The sequence below is a fragment of the Suricata suricatta genome, chromosome 6, assembly GCF_006229205.1.
Source record: "Suricata suricatta isolate VVHF042 chromosome 6, meerkat_22Aug2017_6uvM2_HiC, whole genome shotgun sequence".
Lineage (NCBI taxonomy): Eukaryota > Metazoa > Chordata > Mammalia > Carnivora > Herpestidae > Suricata > Suricata suricatta.
In genome coordinates this window covers 147788000-147807863 of record NC_043705.1, presented here as the reverse complement: position 1 = coordinate 147807863, position 19864 = coordinate 147788000, and the positions used below count along the sequence as shown (strand labels likewise).

At 43.8% G+C, this 19864-nt stretch overlaps 1 protein-coding gene across 1 annotated transcript in view; it reads left to right on the top strand.

The window, feature by feature from the left end:
- The window catches only part of PLEKHG4B (pleckstrin homology and RhoGEF domain containing G4B), a 78038-nt gene that overhangs the window by 23646 nt on the left and 34528 nt on the right, over positions 1–19864 (top strand). Inside the window, exon 3 of the mRNA XM_029941136.1 lies at positions 17478–18651. Coding sequence (XP_029796996.1) covers positions 17478–18651 — 1174 coding nt within the window. The remainder of the gene's footprint in view (positions 1–17477; positions 18652–19864) is intronic.

The window sequence follows — 19864 nt, the reverse complement described above, 5'->3', positions numbered from 1 at the left end:
TGATGAAGGTAAAGGTGAACATGAAGTTAAACTAGCAAGTAAAGCAGAAATAATTCAAGTGAGCATTTGTTGTTTTCTTTCTGAAAGGAAGCTGTGAGATTGACCTCAGCCATTTTTCATAGACTTTAAGAGCATAAATCGAGAGATCTCCGCAGTCCACTTCAGGTTTTAGGTCAGTAAGGCTGCTGGCTCAGCTCCTTTCCTCTGGCGTCTGGCTTCGTTTTTCCATAGTCCCAGGTGATGAGTGAACTGGCGCTTTGTGTTCCAGAACAGGCTTCCCGGGTAGCCCACTCTGGCCACAGGTATCCGTTCTGGTTCCCCCAGTGAGCTTTCACCAGTCTTCAAACCCAGCTTAATAAATTCTTAGGTGCTTTTTTTTCTGAGTGGTATTCCATTGTGTGGAAAATACTGCAATTTGTTTACTCATTCATAGACTAATAGACATTTAGGTTGCTTCCAGTTTTAGAATATTATGTATAAAATAATACCAACATCTACATACAAGGGTCTGTATGGGCTTCTGTTTTCTTGGGTAAATAGCTGCAAGTGGGATTGCTGGGCCACTTCCAAGCTCCTTGCCAAGTGGTCGCACCGTCGTGCGGTCCCGTCAGCGGCATGGGAGGGCTCCAGTTGCTCGGCGTCCTCACCCACACCTGCTGTTGTCAGCCGTTTTAATTCTAACCGTCCTCTCACACGTGCAGTGGTGTCTTGCTGTGGTATTAGTTTGAATCTCCCTAAAAACTACAGATATTAAACATCTTTTCCTGGACTTGCTTGCCTTTCATAGACCCTCTTTGTGATGTGTCAATTCCGATCTTTTATCCAGTCCTAAAATTGGATTATCGTCGTCTTTATTTTCATTAAAATAACTCAATTTATTTCTTAAAATAGTCAATCAGATAACTCCAAATATATAAGGTTGCAAGAGCACATTTTTGTCTGTAGGGGCCCACGGGGCCTGCGAGTACAGCACACAGGGAATAAAATTTAAGAAGGTACTTGCTGCCAGATTTCTGAGTTTTAAGAGTTTTTATGTATGTTATATACAAGTTCTTTATCATATATATGGTTTACAAATATTTTTTCCCAATCTGTGGCTTACCTGTTAATTTCCTTAGTATTGTTTTATGAAGAGTCAAAGTGTTTAATTTTGATGAGGCTTCTGGTTTTTTGGTTTTTGTTGTTGTTGTTGTTTTTTGGTTTTGTTCTTTGTGTCCTAAGGACTTTACTTTTATGCCTAAGATCCATTTTGAATTAAATTTATGTATATAGTGTGAGGTAAGCATCAGATTTGTTTGTCTTTTCATGTCTCATCTACCCAACCTTTCCAGCACCATTTGCTGCGATGACCATCTTTTCTCCATTGACTCACCCAAGTAACTTTGTTGAAAGTGAGTTGTCAGCACAAGTATGAATCTGTTCCTAGACTCTGGTTTGTTCCCCCTGATCTGTAAGTCTCTCTTTCCTCTAGTAACATGGTTTTGATTACTGCACCTTTACAGTGAATCCTGAAATCAGCTGGGGTCAGGCCTTTAACTTTGTTCTTCTTTTTCAAGATTGGTTAGTTATTCTAGTGTCTTTGCATATGTATGAACAATTTAGAATCAGCTACTTTATACAAATCGTACTAGGAGTTTTGATTAAGATTGATTTAAATCCATAATCAATTTAGGGGAGAAATGTCTTGGGATATTTTTACTGTAGGTTATTTTTGAGGCAATCTTAAAACTAATGGCAGACAAGTTGTGGGTATATTGCAGTGACCTGCTGTAGTGATTCATGGCTTAATCTTAAAAAGCACATTTGATATTAAAAAGTACAAAGATCTTAAAAAATAAGATCTTTATTAATCAGTACCTTTTATTATTCCATTTATATTGAAGTAGGGCTTTAAAAAACCTACCACTATAGTACTTAAATTTATTAAATTCTTTTAATGTCTTTTAGCTGGAATGACTACAGTAGAGAAATGACCAATGATGTCCCAGATTTGATTCTTTGTATGAAGTGGTTGACGCAAAGGATATTTTCCTTTGTGATTATGTATCTTTTGCACATGTAATGGGTATTTATTGATAAGAAACAGAGATATACAGCAGCACAGGGAGCAAAAACACCTGTCCCTTTTCAAAGGTCTGTTTTGAGAAGGTACTGTGACCTAAGGTTTTGCCTTCTTGCTTCTGTTACATTTCTTTTTCCTTTCATTTTAATCATAAGTCATCTGCCTTTCCATTTACAAAATTGCGTATTTTCTGAAAAAGCCATGTGAATATTGCTACTCTTTAGTATCAATCCATATTTGTAAGTATACAGTTTAGTCAACACAAAATGAAATTTATGGGTAACTTTACTATTTGTATATTTAGATTGCTTTTTACTTTTGACTAAAGAAAACAAAAATTTGATCATCTGTATGACATAGGAGAAAATGAACTTATTCAATACCTATGCATATAAACATATCGTAGTTACTGTAGATCAGCGCAGGTTTTATTTACCTGCTACAGTCGAAGTATGTGGCCTCAAGAACCTTACTGGTCGTACAAATTGTGTGTTTTATTACTAAGATAACAATGGCCACCATTCTTCCTTCTGTAGATACAAGAAATGTTCAAAGTGATTCATCAGCTTATTTGTGACTTTCTTTCATTACAGTTTGGGTCAAAAAATGTCTGAGAAGTTAAAGGTAATCAGAAAGATACAGACATAGAATGTTTGCATGATGGGGGGAAGCTGGAGCAGGGAATTACGATAAAGAAGATGAGACCAAAGGGAAGCCAGAAAAAGAGGGAACAAACACAACAAAGGCATAGGACTAAATAGCACAACATATATAACAACAGGATGAAAACAAAGTTATTAAATGGTAGCCCAGCAAAATTCCAACCAAAGATAACTAGTGTCGCAATAGTCATAAAAAAAATTAAATATAGTAAGAGGCAAAATGCATTATCAAGGTTAAGGCAGATCATTGTGTAATAATACCAGTAACAACCAGGAATATGTAACAATCTGGAAACACCTGATAACATAGCCTGAAGTGTTTGGCGCACAAACTGAAGGAATTAGAAGGGTAAACATAACCACAGTGAGATCTCACCTCTCTCCAAAGCAAATAGATAAGCAGACTCCATATGACTTAGGATACATGTCTCAACACCTGATTTCTCTCTTTCACGAATGGACATGCATAGCGTCCTGGAGCCAATAATCTTAAAATACACATCCTTCTCAAGCACACATTTTCCAGAATTAACCAAAATTCTGGACATTTTACAGAATTAACCAAAATTTGATAAAATTCTGGTCACATTTTACAATTAGAGGATATACATTTACTTTAAGAATGTACACAACTTGAGACTATTAGAGAGCACACACTCTTCTTAAGTGTACATGTCCATTTACTGAAATGGACCAGAATTGACTATTATTCATAAGGTAGTAATAAGTACCAAAGAATTGATATCTAAAGACTGCAGTGCAATAAAACTACAAATCAATAACAACAACACCTTTACATTTGGAAAAGTGTACATGCACTACATAGAGGAAGGGTCAGAGAACAACAGAAATTGGCAAAACATTTAGGGCCAGTTAACAGGTGGGCCCTATTTCTAGTAATGGTGTAGAAGTGTGTGGAGACTTTAATTCCTGCCAGAGCAACAAGAAAGCCCTACATAAACCAAAACAATTATACTTTCCTTTAAAACCATCCAACGGCTGTTTTTAGATCTAAAAGAACTAAGTTATGGAGAGATGATGACTTCCAAAGTGAGCAAGAACAGAAGACACTTTCAAACCCAGGACCAGTTTCTGAGACTCCAGGAGGGCTGGGTGGAAGAGCAACCTAACAGGGAAGGACCGTCTGTGCTCAGAGGAGGAGAGATTGAACTTAAAGGAACCTCAGGGCTAGTCTCACATTTAGGTCCTTAATTCATTTTGAGTTTATTGTTTTGTATGGTGAAAGAAGTGGTCCAGTTTCTTTCTTTTGCATGTTGTTGTCCAGTTTTTTTCAATACCATTTGTTGAAGAGACTGTCTTTTTCTCATTGGATATTTTGTTCCGCTTTGTCAAAGATTAATTGACCATTAATTGTGGGTTTATTTCTGGGTTTTCCATTCTGTTCTATTAATCTGTGTGTCTTTTTATGCTAATACCATGCTATTTTGATTACAGCTTTTTAATATAATTTGAAGCCTGGAATTATGTTACCTCCAGTTTTTGTTTTTCTCAAGGTTACTTTGGCTCTTCTAGGTGTTTTTTTTGTTCCATACAAACTTTAAGATTTTTCTAATTCTGTGAAAAATGTTGTTGGTATTTTGATAGAGAGTACGTTAAATTTGTAGATTGCTTTGGGTAGCATAGACATTTTAACAATATTTCTCCCCCCCCAATATCTTGCCCTATGGAATAACAGGATTTCTTCTTACAATCCATGAGCATAGGATGTCTTTCCATTTCTTTGTATCATCTACAATTTATTTTTTTAATGTTTATTTATTTTTTAGAGAGAGAGAGCATGAGCAGGAGAGGGGCAGAGAGAGAGGGAGACACAGAATCCGAAGCAGGTTCCAGGCTCTAACCTGTCAGCATACAGCCTAGTGAGGGGCTTGAATTTATGAACCATGAGTTCATGACGTGAGCCGAAGTTGGACACTTATAACTGACTGAGCCACCCAGGCACCCCCATCTTCAATTTCTGTCATCAGTGTTTTATAGTTTTCAGTGTATAGATCTTTCACCTCTTTGGTTAAGTTTATTTCTAGGTATTTTATAATTTCTGGTGCAGTTGTAATGAGATTATTTTCTTAATTTCTCTGTCTGCTGCTTCATTATTAGTGCATACATGGAATTCTGTACATTGGTTTTGTATCCTGTGACCTTACTGAATTGATTTCTCAGTTCTAGTGGTTTTTGATGGAGTCTTTAGGATTTTCTGTATATAGTGTCATGTCATCTGCAAGTAGCGGAAGTTTTACTTCTTCCTTGTGGATTTGGATGCCTTTCATTTCTTTTTGTTGTCTGATTGCTGTGGCAAGGGCTTCCAGTACTGTGTCAGATACAGGTGGTGAGAGTGCACATCCATGTCTTGTTCCTGACCGTAGGGGGATAGCTGTCAGGTTTTTACTATTGATTTTGGCTGTAGGTTTTTCATCTGTGGCCTTTATGTTGTTGAGGGATGTTCCCTCTATGCCTACTTTGTTGAGGGTTTTTATCAGTGTTGTACTATGTCAAATATTCTCTCTGCGTTTATTGAAATGATCTTATAGTTCTTACCCTTTCTCTTACTGACATGGTGTATCTTGTTGATTGATTTGTGAATATTGAACCACTCTTGCAACCCAGGAATAAATCCCACTACATCATCATGAGTGAGTTTTTTAATGTATTGTTGGGTTCTGTTTGCTTGTACTTTGTTGAGGATTTTTCCATCTGTGCTCATGAGAGAAATTGGCCTGTAGTTCTCTTTTTTTGCTAATGTGTCTCTGTGTGGTTGTGGAATCAGGGTATCTCTGGCCTCATAGAATGAATTTGGGAGTTAACCATCTGGCCCTAACCCTGTATGTTAGACCTGAAACCATAAAAGTCCTGCAAGAGAGCATAGGCAGTAATTTCTCTGACACTGGCCATAGCAATATTTTTTTAGATATGTCTCCTGAGGCAAGGCAAACAAAAGAAAAATAAGCTATTGGGACTACACCAAAATAAAAACCTTCTGCACAGTATAGGAAACAATCAACAAAAGTAAAAGACAACCTAATGGGAAAAGATATTTACAAATTATATATCCAATGAGAGTTTAATATCTAAAATATATAAAGAATTTATACAAATCAACACCAAAAAATATAATCTGACTAAAAATGGGCAGAATTAATGAACAGACATTTCTCCAAAGAAGACATTCAGATGGCTATACAAGCACATGAAAAGATGCTCAACATCGCTGATCATCAGGGAAATGCAAATCAAAACTATAGTGAAAAACCACCTCACACCTGCCATATTGGCTGAATTCAACAACACAAGAAACAACCAGTGTTGACAAGGATTTGGAGAAGGGGGAACCCTCATGCACTGTTGGGAATGCAAACTAGTACAGCCCCTGTGAAGAACAGTATGCAGGTTTCTCAGAAAGTTAGAAATGGAGCCAACCTATGATCCAGTAATCACACTGCTGTGTGTTTACCCAAGGGGTATGAAAACATGAATTCAAGGGGATATGTGCACCCTGTGTGTACTGCAGCATTGTTACCAATAGCCAAGCTATGGAAGCAACCTAAGTTTCCACTGATATACAGATGGATAAAGAAGATGTGGGACACACACACACACACACACACACACACACACACACACACTGGAATATTACTTAGCCATAAAAATGAAATCTTACTATTTGCAACAACATGGAAGGAGCTAGAGAGATAATGCTAAGCAAAATAAGTCAGAGAAAGATAAATACCATATGATCTCATTCATATGTAGAATTTAAACAAACAAGCAAAGGAAAAAACAGATACCAAACAAGAAACAGATTCTTAACTATAGAGAGCACACTGACAGCTACCGGAAGAGAGGTGAGCAGGGGAGGAGTTAAATAGGCGATAGGAAGTAAGGAGTGCCCATGTGGTGAGCACTGGGGAGTGTATGAAATTGTACACTGGAAACTAATATTACACTGCATGTTAACTGCCTGGAATTTAAATCATTTTTAAATTTAATGTAATTTATTGTCAAATTGTCTTCCATACAACACCCAATGCTCATCCCAACAAGTGCCCTCCTCACTGCTAAAATTTTTAAAAATATATGACAAAAGCACAACATGTGAGAGGGAGCAGATTGAATTACAAACTCCAGGCTCTTACATTGTTTTAAAGTAACAAAATGTTACTTGAATAGTAGACTATGGTGAGTTAAAGATGCGTGTTATAATCTTGAGAGCAGCTACTGAAAACGATGCAAAGAGGAATAACTAAATGTCAGTAGAGGAGATAAATCGAATCCAAAACACGGAAGAGAGGATGAGAGGAAGAACAAAGGAACAGATAGGCAAATAGAGATTCCATGTGAAGGTGATAGATTTAATCCAGCCATAGTTATAATTATTTTAAATGTACTTAAGTGAACTAAAAGTTCTAACTAAAAGACAAATATTGCCAGACTCAGGCTGAGAAAAAGGCAAGACCAAATAAATGCTGGTTATAAGGAATGCCCTGTCTGTAAAGACAGAACAAAGGGGGAAAGAAAAAGAATGGAAAAAGATATGCCACTGAGTATGAGAAGGTTAAGTGGCGATCTTACTGTCAGACAAGTCAGGTCCCCACAGTGAGTGTCACAAGAGGCGCATGGGGACAGGACAATTCATAGTGACAGAAGGTTCTGTTTACCAACAGGGCACCCAGTAAGAGAGCTTCCAAGTACATTGAGACAACACTAAATGGCAACAACCCATTCCTCTGTCAACAGTTGGTAGAACAATCAGAAAAAAAGATCAGTGAGGATATACGAGATCTGAACAACACCTAACAAACTGACTTGACGTCTGTAGAACATTACACCCAACAAGTGAAGAGTACACATTCTTTCCAGGGCACAGGAGATTCTTTTCAAGATAGACAACACACTGTAGGTATTTAAAAAATACAATTTCATAAATTTGAAAAGACAGAAATAAAGTACTTTTTTCTAACCACAATGCTATCATCAGAATTAAATAACAACAACAAATAACTAAAAACTCCCCAATTATTTGGAAATCAAATAACACATTTCTTAAAAAGCCATGAGTTAGAGCAGTCACAAGGAAAAATTACTGGAACTGAATCATAACGAAAACACAACACACAGAAATATTTACATACAACTAAAGCAATGTTTAATGTATAATATAGTTTAAATAATATGTAGTTTTGTGGAGGAAGTCTGATATCATTCATCTAAATTTTCACCTTCAGGTAGGAAAAGAAGAGCTAATTAAATCCAATTTAATTGAAACTTAAACTGATTAAACATGAGTGCAAAAGTAAAGAGGGGTATAGTTTATTCTGTGAAAACAAAGTTGAATGTTTGGCCAAGACTCCCTAAGTCACTTAGAAAAAGGTGCCATCACATTAGGTATGAGCAAGACAGCTGAGAGACTGGGATATTCGGGGGAAATCCAGAAGAGTTCCCCATCGATATGCTTTCCCTAATGTCTTTATGTTCTCCCTCCACTCGAGAGGTATTGTGACGCAGCAGCATGACTGTGGCCAGCCCAGGGGAGACAACAGAGCCCCCAAGTCAGCAGAGAAAAGCTGGGTCTGTGTGCCTGTTAGAGTCCCAGGAAGAGACTGGCCCACGCAGATCTAATCAGGAAACAGTGTAGAGGACATGGGATAAAGTAGCACCAAGAGCCCCCCTGGGGCTGAGGCAGAGCACCAGGAGGAACAGACCTCCAGGGGAGTCCCTTGCCCACCAGGGTGGTGGTGCAGGAATGTGCACTTATATATTTAAAGCAAAAATAAAACATTCTGAGTGTGTATGACCATTCTTTTATCGTGATGACCTGCTCTAACAAACCAGCTACCAGTCCTGATCGCCCAGAGCCGGAGCGACCTTGGAACACGCAGTCCGCACGGGGTCGCAGGGAGACAGAGGGGCAGGTCTCAGGGCTGTGGTGCAGCCGCCGGGCACTCTGCAGGCCACTTAGGAAAACACCCGCAGATGCTTTTGTCTAAGAGTTAGGGTTAAACACAGAGAGAGGGGAGGGGCCCAATTTCTCAGGCTCAAGCCGAGAGCCATCACGAAAATGAAATTGATAGATTGATGGCAGAATCATCTAGGAAATCTGTGTTTCTAAAGGATCAGAAGTAAAATTAAGAGCCAAACAAAAGCTGTTTCTTATATCATGTTTGCAGAGAACTCACAGACATAAGTAAAATACTAAGTCCAATAAAAAAGTTTACAAACCTTGAAGGGATCATGTACAGAAGAGGCACTATTGCCCACGGAAACCCTGGAGAAACCGCCTCTTGGTCATCAAATGAGGCACCGGGTACGTGACAAGACACAGGATTTTGCTTACTAACAAGCAGAAAAATATAAAGATTAATATTCAGAGCAGGGAGAATTCAGTCAGACAGATAAGCTGAACCTCTTCTCACATTCGTGGAAATCGGAATGACCTCTCTAGAAGCGGTTGTTGAACATGTACGGAGACTCGTTACATTGTGACGCACGGAATCAGATATCTTAGCCCACAGCAAAGGGTGTGGGGTCCTCAAGGGCCAGGGAGGCTGAGCCTCACTTCTCGTGTTTAATCCACAACCAAGTTCTCCTCTTGACTTTTCCAAAGGACCATAAAAGTTTTGTTCTATTTTAAGTTTTCCAAGTCGGAGAGTGAAGCTGAGCTTTTCGGAGTATTCTAATAACTGCTGTGATACATCTAGGATGCTTGAAAACCTACTACTGACCTAAAGAAATTCAGGGTCCAGGACTGCTGTGTGAAAGCCCATTATAAAAAGGACCCGGGATGCCCGAGTGGCTCAGTGAGTTAATCAAGAGTCCAGCTCTTGATTTCAGCTCAGGTCGTGATCTCACAGTTCTTGAGTCCGAGCCTCAGATCTGGCTCTGCACTGACAGTGTGGAGCCTGCGAAGGGTTCTCTCTTTGCCCTGCCCTCTCTTCTCTCTCAAAATAAATACATTAAATTTTTTTTTAAAAAAGGGCCCTGCCCTTATTTTTAGCAGCTGAACTGCAGCTCATAAACAGTGAAGCCCACCCACTTCCTTTTGAATAAAAAATAATAATAATAAATAAAACTGGTTCTGATGCTTCTTCCCATGAATGTTCTGAGCACACCATTTAGAGAAGATGTTGAAATCAGAAAAAGTATTGCTCCTGGCAACCTGAGTTTTCTCAGAACTGGATCCATTCAGAACATGACCAGAAGGTCTGCAGCGTCTAACTTGGCTGCAATCCCAGGGAGCACAAGAGATTTACAATAAAAACCTTGCTCAGTCTGCCCAAGGAGAAGCTCAAGAATTATGGATTGTGTTGGGGCCAGGAAAAATGGTATTCTTCTGTCTTTGTTTCCTTTTCAAACCTTTGATGTACAGTTCTACTTTGGAATAATATTGCTGCAATTTACTTGTTGATGGCATATGTATGATTGTGAAATCATAGTCAAATCCCCCACAAGTTCAACCTGAAGAAATGTATTCTCATCATTTCAGTTAATACAGAAAAAACATTTTGACAAAATTTAACATCATTTCATGATAAAGCCCTTTAAACTAAGAATGGAAAGAAACTGCCTCAACACAAGAAAGGCCGTGTATGGAAAAACCCACAGCTAATTCATACTCAGTGGTGAAAGACTAAAAGGTTTTCCTCTAAGATCAGGAGTAAGACAAGGATGCCCACTTTTTCCACTTGTATTCAACATTGTCCTAGAAGTTCTTGCCAGAGAAATTAGGCAAGAAAAAGAAATTAAAGGTATCCAATTCAGAAAGGAAGAAGCAAAACTGTCTCTGTTCACAAATGACATGATCTTATATGTAGAAACCCTAAAGATCACACACACACACACACACACACACACACACACAATTGTGGGAACTAATTAAAGCCTTCTGCAAAGTTGCAGGATACAAAAACAATGCGCAAAATTCAGTGTATTGCTATATACTAATGATGAACAATCTGAAAAGTAAACTAAAAAAAGTAAATGAAAAGATTTACAAGAGCTTCCAAAGGAATAAAATATCTAGGAATAAATTTAAACAAAGAGGTGAAAGACTTGCATATTGAAAACTGTAAAACATTGCTGAAAGAAAGAAAAGAAGACCTAACCCGTGGAAAGACACCCATGTTCATAGGCTGGAAGATTTAATACTGTTAGGACGGCAGAACTAGCCAAAGTGACCTGCAGATTCAATGCGATCTCTGTCAAAACCACGCCAATGTTTTTTGCCGTAACAGAAATAGCTATCCTAAAATCCTTATGGAATCTCAAGGGAGTCCAAGTAGCCAAAAGAATCTTGAAGAAGAACAAAGTTGGAAGACTCATACTTCCTGATTTTTAAAACTCATTATAAAGCTATAGTAATTAAAATAATATGACACTGCCATAAGACAAACATATAGACCAGTGGAATAGAGAGCCTAGAAATAAATCATCACGTATATGATCAAATGATGTTTGCCAAGGTGCCAAGACCATTCAGAGGGTAAGGTCAGTCTTTTCAACAAATGGTGGTGAAGAAACTAGACATCCACATGCAGAAGAATGAGGTAGGGCCCCCTTCACTCACACCATAGTAAAAAATTAACTCAACATGGATCGAAGACCTATAAGCAGGGGCTAAACTATACAGCCCATAGAAGAAAAAAGGGGGGAAAGATTCATGACATTGAATCTGGCAGTGATTTCTTGGAAATGACACCCAAAGCACAGGCAGCAAAAATAGATAAATTGGATTTCATCAGAATTTAAAATTTTGTTTTTGTTTTGCTTCTTCCTTTCTGAATTGGATACCAATTCAGAATAGGAGAAAATGCTTGCAAATAACGTATCTGATAAGGGATTAATACCCAGAAAAATGAATTCCAAAAATTGAGTAATAACAACAACCAAAAACTCAATTTAGAAATGGGCTTAAATATATATTTCTCCAAAGAAGATATTTTTGGTCTACAGCACTTTTGGGAGCTTCCCAGGCATAACCTGTTACTGGCCCCTGTACCATTTCCACGGAGGGCGGGAAGAGACTGCGGAAAGAGGCAGCTGCCTCGGGTTGGTGGGTGGCCATTTTAATACAAAAAGGGAACTTACATGAGACACAGCAAGATGAGTGGAACCCACACCTGCACATGAAGTCTTAGAAGTTTCTATAGAGGCTACAGTTGGGCTCGGTCACGTGTACTGCGCAGGAGTTCTCAGCACCACATCCCCATCTCAAAGCCTGGTCCTTGGAACAACCTCTAGGAATGGCAAAGGTGAGCAGAACCCACATCCGAGGACAGGGGAGGGGGTGAGGAGCCTCCAGGAGCCTGGGACCACCTCACAGGTCAACTGGCGGTAGTGTCTTTTCTATGACCTTCCCGGCAGATATACAGATGGCCAATAAGCAAATGAAAAGATGCTCAACTTCACCAATCATTGGGGAAATGGTTAGTATGTGGAGTCTGCCCCAGACCCTATGTATGAGTAAAATATTAGTTTTTCAGATGAGGAAACTGAAGTACAAAAGTGGAAGGCATCCACCATAGATCACACAGGTACTAGTGGATAATGCTGTATGCTCGGCATCTCCGCCTTATCGTTTAGGAGTACCTCTCCACCATGCTGCCACGATGCTCCCCTGTCCTGGCAAGGCTGTGGCTCCCTATGTCCACCCTTTATCCTACCTTCAGACACCACCCTCAGTGGTGGGCACGTGACCTACTGCTATAGACTGAATGTTCCCCCACAAAATTTGTATATTGAAACCTAACTTCCAACATGATGATATTAAGAAGTGGGACCTATCAGAAGTGATTTAGTCAATCCCATCCACGACTATAAAGAGCATGCCCTTGCCCCTTCTGACATGTGTGAAGACACAGCAAAATGTTGGTCATCTCTGAACCAAGTAGCTGGTCCTGACCAGTCAACAAAAATGCCAGTACCTTGAACCTGCACTCCCCAGGCTACAGGATAGTGAGAAAGAAATTTATATGTTTATAAGCTACCCAATCTATAGTGTTTTTGGTAGAGCAGCCTGGAAGGACTGAGATACCCAGTTAGAGTCTTCCCTGGGACTTGTATAAAGATACTGAAGACGAGATCTCTTCTTTCCGCTGGGTTTATATATCAGGAGGATTTGCATATTGACCCAGGCTGTTTGCGTAGTGAAGCCATGTGGAGCAAGGGAAAGAAACTGAGCCCATGAGATGTTTGAGCCCCCTACTTGGGCTACGTCTGAAGCTTCTCTCCCCCAGGCTTCCGCATGACACAAGTTCATGTCCCCAGTGACAAATTCATCTTACAAGCCAAAGAGCCTTGATAATCTACCCAGCATGCACTGTCCCATCGCCCGCTTTAATTAACCCTGGGGCCTGCCCTCCTCGTGCCATTTCCCCTACACCTGGCAGACGTTCTACTTACCTTTCGAAGGCAGGTGCAACCCCAGCTCTCCTCTCCAGCTCACGCCCCCTGACTGTGCCCAACCAGAGTCTCTGTCCTCTGTGTCCCCACCACATTTGCTGTTCACCATTTGTCAGTCTGCATTATGGCTGGCTGGCTGGGTGTCCCTGCCAGGCAGTACTGGACAGGGGTTAGGATTGCAGGCTCTTTGAGAGGAATGATGTGGGTTCAAATCCATGCTCTGCCACTACAAACTGTAAAAACCCAGGCAGGCCATCTTTTCATCTCCCTGATCCTTGATTCTGCTGATCTCTAGAGAGGACAGTAATAGGGTCCACGCACAGCACACACTTGGCAGTACAGCTCATGGTCATTCCTAACCCTTGTCTATAGCTGCCTCCCACTATGGAGACATCCACTTTCCAAGGCTTCCTTGTAACCAAGGGGGGTCACTCTCATTTATGGCCAATGAGCGATAAAGAGAAGTCTGCTGGGGGTAGAAATGTTTATAAGAACATATCCCTTAGGAAAGGACGGACATGGGAAGCTGCTTTTCCCTGCTGGGGACATTGTGTATAAGGATGTGATCGTTAGGCTGGGCACTCATCCCATGACCACGCAGTAACCAGCATCAGACTGAAACACGTCGACATGGAAGGCTGTGAAACAGAGAGGAAGCACCCAGGTCACAAAGGTGTCTGTGAGCCTCTGCTCCAACCGTGGGGCTTGTCTCCTTCACACTTTGCAGTGAGAGAATTCATCCTCTCCATCACTCAGCCAAGAGTCAGAAGGCATCTTATTGCCTGCAGCCGAGGAGTCCCAACCAGCACATTTTCTCTTGGAGTAAGGGTTCCATCCCATCATGGATGCAAAGTGCTTAGGATGTTGTTGGCCCTCACGCAGTGTTGGATAAAGATTGTTACCATTATCACAGCTGCTCAAGGCCATCCCACAGCTTCTGCCTCCCTCTGCAGAGACGGAAGATGCCAGCAGCACATCCTTGGCCCATTTTATCCCCTGCCCTACCACCCGACAGGGAGAACCACATCTGACCGGGCTGCTGCTCCACTCTTGGGTGACTGCGGCCAGCCTGCAGTGGCAGGAAGGAGCAGAAGAGGAGAGGCCAGCCTCTCCCCAGCCTCGGCAGCTTCTCCTGGCAGTGCCCTTGGGGATCTGGGCACTGGAGCTGTTTTCATACCAGGACCAGGAGTGACAGAGCTGGGGTTTGAGGGCTGCAAGGTCCTCCCATACTCGCCACCTTGAGTCTGCTTGGGTCCCCCCGCCCAGGAAGGAGTCACCTACTGGTGATGGTTTGCCTTGGACTCTCTGCTTCCAGAACTTTCTGTCATGAAGCTCATTCCTGGGGCTAGCACTGCTGACCCCAGCTGCATACCTTTAGGCCATAGCTCAGGTTGGACTTCTCTTCTTGGGAGAGAGCAGTCCTTGGGAATCTCACAGCTGCTGACCACAGGGCTGGATGATACCCGTTATCTTCATGTCCAGTGTGGGGTGGGCACCGACCACATGGCAAGGACACTGGCCTCACTTGTGGCCACCCAGATTGGGGGCCCTGGCATGGCCACACCCTTCCACCTGCTCTGTGGCCTCATATTCCACAGAAGCATGTGACACCCAGGTGGGGCGCCAGGCCCAACAATGGGCATGGTATTTTAATTTGTCAGACCAAAATTTGTGGGAAATAAACATACAACAGTGAAGTGATCTGAGTGAAGCGTTTCTCATAGTACAGGAGATGCTGATGAAGTAGCATTAGGTGGTAAAATTACCGTGCACTGCTGTATTTTTGTGATGTGGTCTCAGCCATTAAACATACACAGGAAAAGGGGTGTCAGTTAAGTGTTCGACTTTGTTTCAGCTCAGGTCGTGATCTTCATGAGTTCGAGCCCCATGTTGGGCTCTGTGCTGGCAGCATGGAGCCTGCTTGGGATTCTCTCTCTCCCTCTCTCTCTCTGCCCTCTCCTGCTTGTTCTCTCTTCCTTTCTCTCTCTCTCTCAAATTAACATTAGGAAAAATACACAGGAAAAAATAATAAAATGAAACACACATAAATGTCAATAATGCTGACCTCTGGGGGTTGGTGTTGGGATTATTGTTTTGTTTTTTCTGAATCCTCCAGTTTCTGCAATGCACAAGTATTATTTTTCCAATCTGAAAATCTTAATTTTTAATTAAACGTGGCCACAGGTGTTGAGGGTACTGGGTAGGTGCTCAGTCAATACTAGCTGCTTCCGCACCAGACCCTCACCTTCCTCCCAGGGCACGGGCTCCTGGAGGCCGGACACTGTCTCCCCCTTCTGGCGACCCAGTGCAAGTGCACAGCAGGAACCTGCTTAATGAGGCCTTCACTTTTAAGAATACACCTGTGTGTGGGGTACCTGGGTGGCTCAGTTGGTTAAGTGTCCAGCTTAGGTCATGATCTCACAGTTTGTGGGTTTGAGCCCCACAACGGGCTCTGTGCTGACATCACAGATTCCCTTTCTGTCCCTCCTCTGCTCGAGTTTTCTCTCTCAAAAATAATGAAACATTTAAAAAAAAAAAAAAAGAATATACCAGTGTATTTAAGGTACAATTTCCAACTCCAGATGTATGAAAACATTAAGTATTTTGAAAACCTCAACTCTTCGTAAAACTAACATAAATGTGAAAGGCAACCTCCAGTAAGACACCAAACTCTAAGTTTTAAGGTGACAAAAGATACCACAAAAAAGTGGAGAAATTCAACTTGTATAAAATTTAAGCTTCTATAGAGAGGAAAGAAACGTAGCTATAAAGCAAGCAGACTAGGACAAACGTGACCTCTAGACACAGAACACAAACATTTGCTAAGTCTGTCACATTTTTTAATCATCTCACAGCAACTAAGAAGGCAAAAGCAAAGCCACAATGCATAAAAGGAACAAAAATACATACAGAAAATTTATAGAAAAAACAAATATCGAAAAAAGGATTGGCTTCGCTATCGCATAAGTGCAAATTAAAACCTCAGTCTTCCACAGTATATATACTAATTTAGAAAAAGATTCCTCAATGTAAAGCCTCGTCCTATTGAATCGTGGCAAAGTGACTTATCACTGTTGACAATGTGTCTTTTGGTGGCAAATTGGTCATATTGCCAAGAATCATGAAAGACACTCATGACCATTTATCCTTGATCCTAATCCCAGAATTGTTTCCTAAAATATAATTCAAAGGAAAAAGAAATGGTGCCATGGAAATGTTGCTTGCATTTCTTATTTATAGTAGGAACAGAAGCAGGGCACCTGGGTGGCTCAGGTGGTTAAACGTCTGACGCTCGATCTCAGCTCAGGTCTTGATCTCAGGGTCGTGAGTTCAGGCCCCACGTTGGGCTCTGTGCTGGATGTGAAGCCTACTTAAAAAAAAAATCCCAGAAGCCCTGTATATTTCCCACAGAGGACAGGCAAGTCCCCACCAGGATGGCAACTGTGGAGGAGGAGCGTGGAGAAGTGTGGACGAAGAGTGACTACAGACCGGAACACCGAGTTGTATCTACGTTGTTACTACAGCTTAGAGACGTTGTGTCCTGCACGGATAAGGGAAAGAAAAGTAAAAAACTCAAGATATATTATAACGAGGTCATTTCTTTCTCATCTTCTCTAGTATCGTAATAATGTTTGTGCAGTACGCCAGCGCTGGAGTGGGGAGAAGCAAAGTGTATTGTAACTGAACTGGGACCGTGGAACGTGGTCCCCTGTTTGGACGTGTAGCTGCAGCATCTCACACGTTGGGGGGGGGCCTACTCCTTGTTCCCCAAACTGCTGGACACGCTCGTGCCCATGCCAGGTGCTGCCTGGTTTGCCTGTCTCTTCTCCATCCTGCCATCGAAACCTTTCCGAAACCTTCCAAAAAAGCAAGTTCTTTTCAAAGATGTGCTTGAGAACTCACTGCATAATCTACAGCTGTGTTGCAGACTTCACGGACTCCCTCAAATATGTAGAAGAGCCCATTGTATTGGGTGGGAGATTGTAGCTGATATTGCTGGTGCCCCAATGGGTCTCAGCACCTTCTCACTGTACCCCCGACCCTGTGATTCCAGAAGTGCCCCTGCTCTTTAGGGGCTGCCTGTGGGCACCTAGTGAAGAGAAGTGCTGTGGGGTTTAGACCGAGGGCTAGTGTGGTGAGCACGTGGGGGTCCAGACCCTTCCCCAGGTGGGGCGGCTCCTAGGAGAGACTGAGCCCAAGGCCCCAGGCTGCCCCTGGTAGGACTGGCTGGGTGGCCCCTCTGATGGCTTCCTTCCTCCTGTCCTATTGCCCACCTCCGCCCAGCCTCGCACGAGGAGCTACCACAAAGGTCTAACCTCCTTCCCTCCCTCTCTCACCAGGCCAGATACACAGGCCTCATCTTCTTCCATGAAGGCTGGCCACTGTGCATCCATGAGAAGGTGGTGGTGCAGCTGGCGTCCCTCCGCGGAGTTAGGCTCAGGCCTGGGGACTTCTATCTACAGGTCACGTCGGTGGGGAAGCAGTCAGCCAGACTGGTTTTAAAATGCCTCTCGCAGCTCGGACAGGGCTCTGAAGAAGTTACTGTCCCTGAGTCCATGTACAGCTGCATCTTCACGGGAGAGTTCCTGGAGCAACTAAATGGGGAGCGAAACAGTGTCCCCTTGCAAAACTGCTTGCTGACCTCAGGCTCCGCCGTCTTCCGCACCCCATGGAGCAGTGTCACAGACCCCATCTTTGTCCCAACATTCAGAACCATCCTGCCCCACTGCAGCTGGCCCAGGCCTGAGCAGCCACCCCCTGGAAGTGCTTCCAGAGCTCTGGCCCCAGCACCAATCATGGCCAGCCCTCGTCCCCAGGAGAGCACCCCTCCCAGTGACACCCCCACCCTGCCCCACTGTGGTGGACGACCCGGCAGAGGCCAGCCTGTCCACCAGCCTCCCGCAGGAAGAGCTGGGCGGGAAAGCCCCAGGAGCACTTTCCAGAGCTCCGACGGAGGCCTTGTATGGGTTGGGCCCTCAGAGCCAGGCTTGTGGGAGGGACCAAGAGGGAGCCTGGACCCCAAAGACAAGCAAGACGGCCCTCAGGCCCTCACTGTCTGTGAGGACACGGGCTGCCCAGGCTCCAGAAGGCAGTCCCCCAGGGACCCAGCCTGCATCGAGGCCAGACGTTGGTTCAGGAAGTCCTATATGGAGGCCCTGCAGAATCCCATGCCCCTGGGTTCCAGTTCTGAAGAGTCCCTTGGGGATGAGGCCTGCGGCTCCGAGACCACAGGCGCTGGGGCAGCAGCCAGCCCAACCCAGGTGGAAACCCCCAGCCCCCGGAGGGACCTCAGGGAAGTCCCGACTCAGGAAAGCCGTCCAGGAGCCGCGAGGAGCACTCTTCCCAGGCGGTCTCGGTCCTGGGACAGGTCCTTCAGGAGCTCCCGAGGAGAGGCCCAGCCGGCCTCCCACCACTCAGTCAGCACCAGGCCTGGAGGTCTCTTCGGAGGACAAGCTGAGGGCACCGGAAGGTCAGGCTCCAGCGGCCCCTCCTGCACCACAGCGGAGAGCCCAGGTAACGGCCCCAGCCCTGACCCTTCCTCAGCTCCCTAGCCCTCCTCCCACATCCCTCCCCGGCCCCTTCCCCTCTTCCCTGATCCCACTCCATGCTGTACCTTCTCTCTGGTCAGCGACACAGGAGAAGGCTGTGTCCACATCCGTGCAGACTGCTGGAAATGCTGCTCACCTGTGCCCCACCCCTGCGGCTGCCACAACGAAGTAGCACAGAGGCGGCTCAGGACGCCCGTCCTGCCAGTTCTAGGGCCCGAAGTATGACACTAGGTAATGGCAGAGCTGCACTCCCTCCAGAGGCTCTAGATGAGGGTCCGTCCGGCTACAGGGGGCTCCCCCGGCCCTCCTCTTCTCCCGATGCTTCTGTGCCTCAGACCTTCTCCTCCCAGCAAGTGGCCAGTGGCTCCTTGATACAGGCATTCCCTGCCATCCTTGCTGTCAGGACACACATTTGTCCCTGGAGTACACAGTTTGTGGTGTGACCCTACGTCTCATGTCCTCATCAACACAGGAAAATGCCTCAGCTAGAGCCTCTTGCTGACACTTTAACTGAACAAGTGAAGCACACTGACTCTTCCACAGTGCAGGCAGTTCCTTCCTCAGTTCCAGCTGCTCCTCCTCTGTTCCAGCTGCTCCTCCCATTCCAGCTGCTTCTCTTCTGTTCCAGCTACTCCTCTTCTGTCCCAGCTGCTCCTCTTCTGTTCCAGCTGCTCCTCCCATTCCAGCTGCTCCTCCTCTGTTCCAGCTGCTCCTCCTCTGTTCCAGCTGCTCCTCTTCTGTTCCAGCTGCTCCTCCCGTTCCAGCTGCTCCTCTTCTGTTCCAGCTGCTCCTCCTGTTCCAGCTGCTCCTCTTCTGTTCCAGCTGCTCCTCCTGTTCCAGCTGCTCCTTCTTCCAGCTGCTCCTCCTCTGTTCCAGCTGCTCCTCCACTTCTATCTGGTTCTCCTCTTCAATCAGTGGTAACTGAGCAGCCATTTCTTGTGAGGTGAGGAGGGTTGGGCTCTTTCTTGATTAGCCACACAAGGGTACTGCTTTTATTCCTGGCCATTTTAATATTGTAGGCCCCAGGGCTCAGACCCCTCCTCTCACTGCCCACAGTCTGCAAGCTGAATCCAAGAAAAGCCCACATGAATGACCTACTCAACTAGGAAGATGTATAATAAGAAAAGTGCCACATGAAGGTATTATCTGCTTCTCTGTCCATGTGGGAAAGTTTGGGA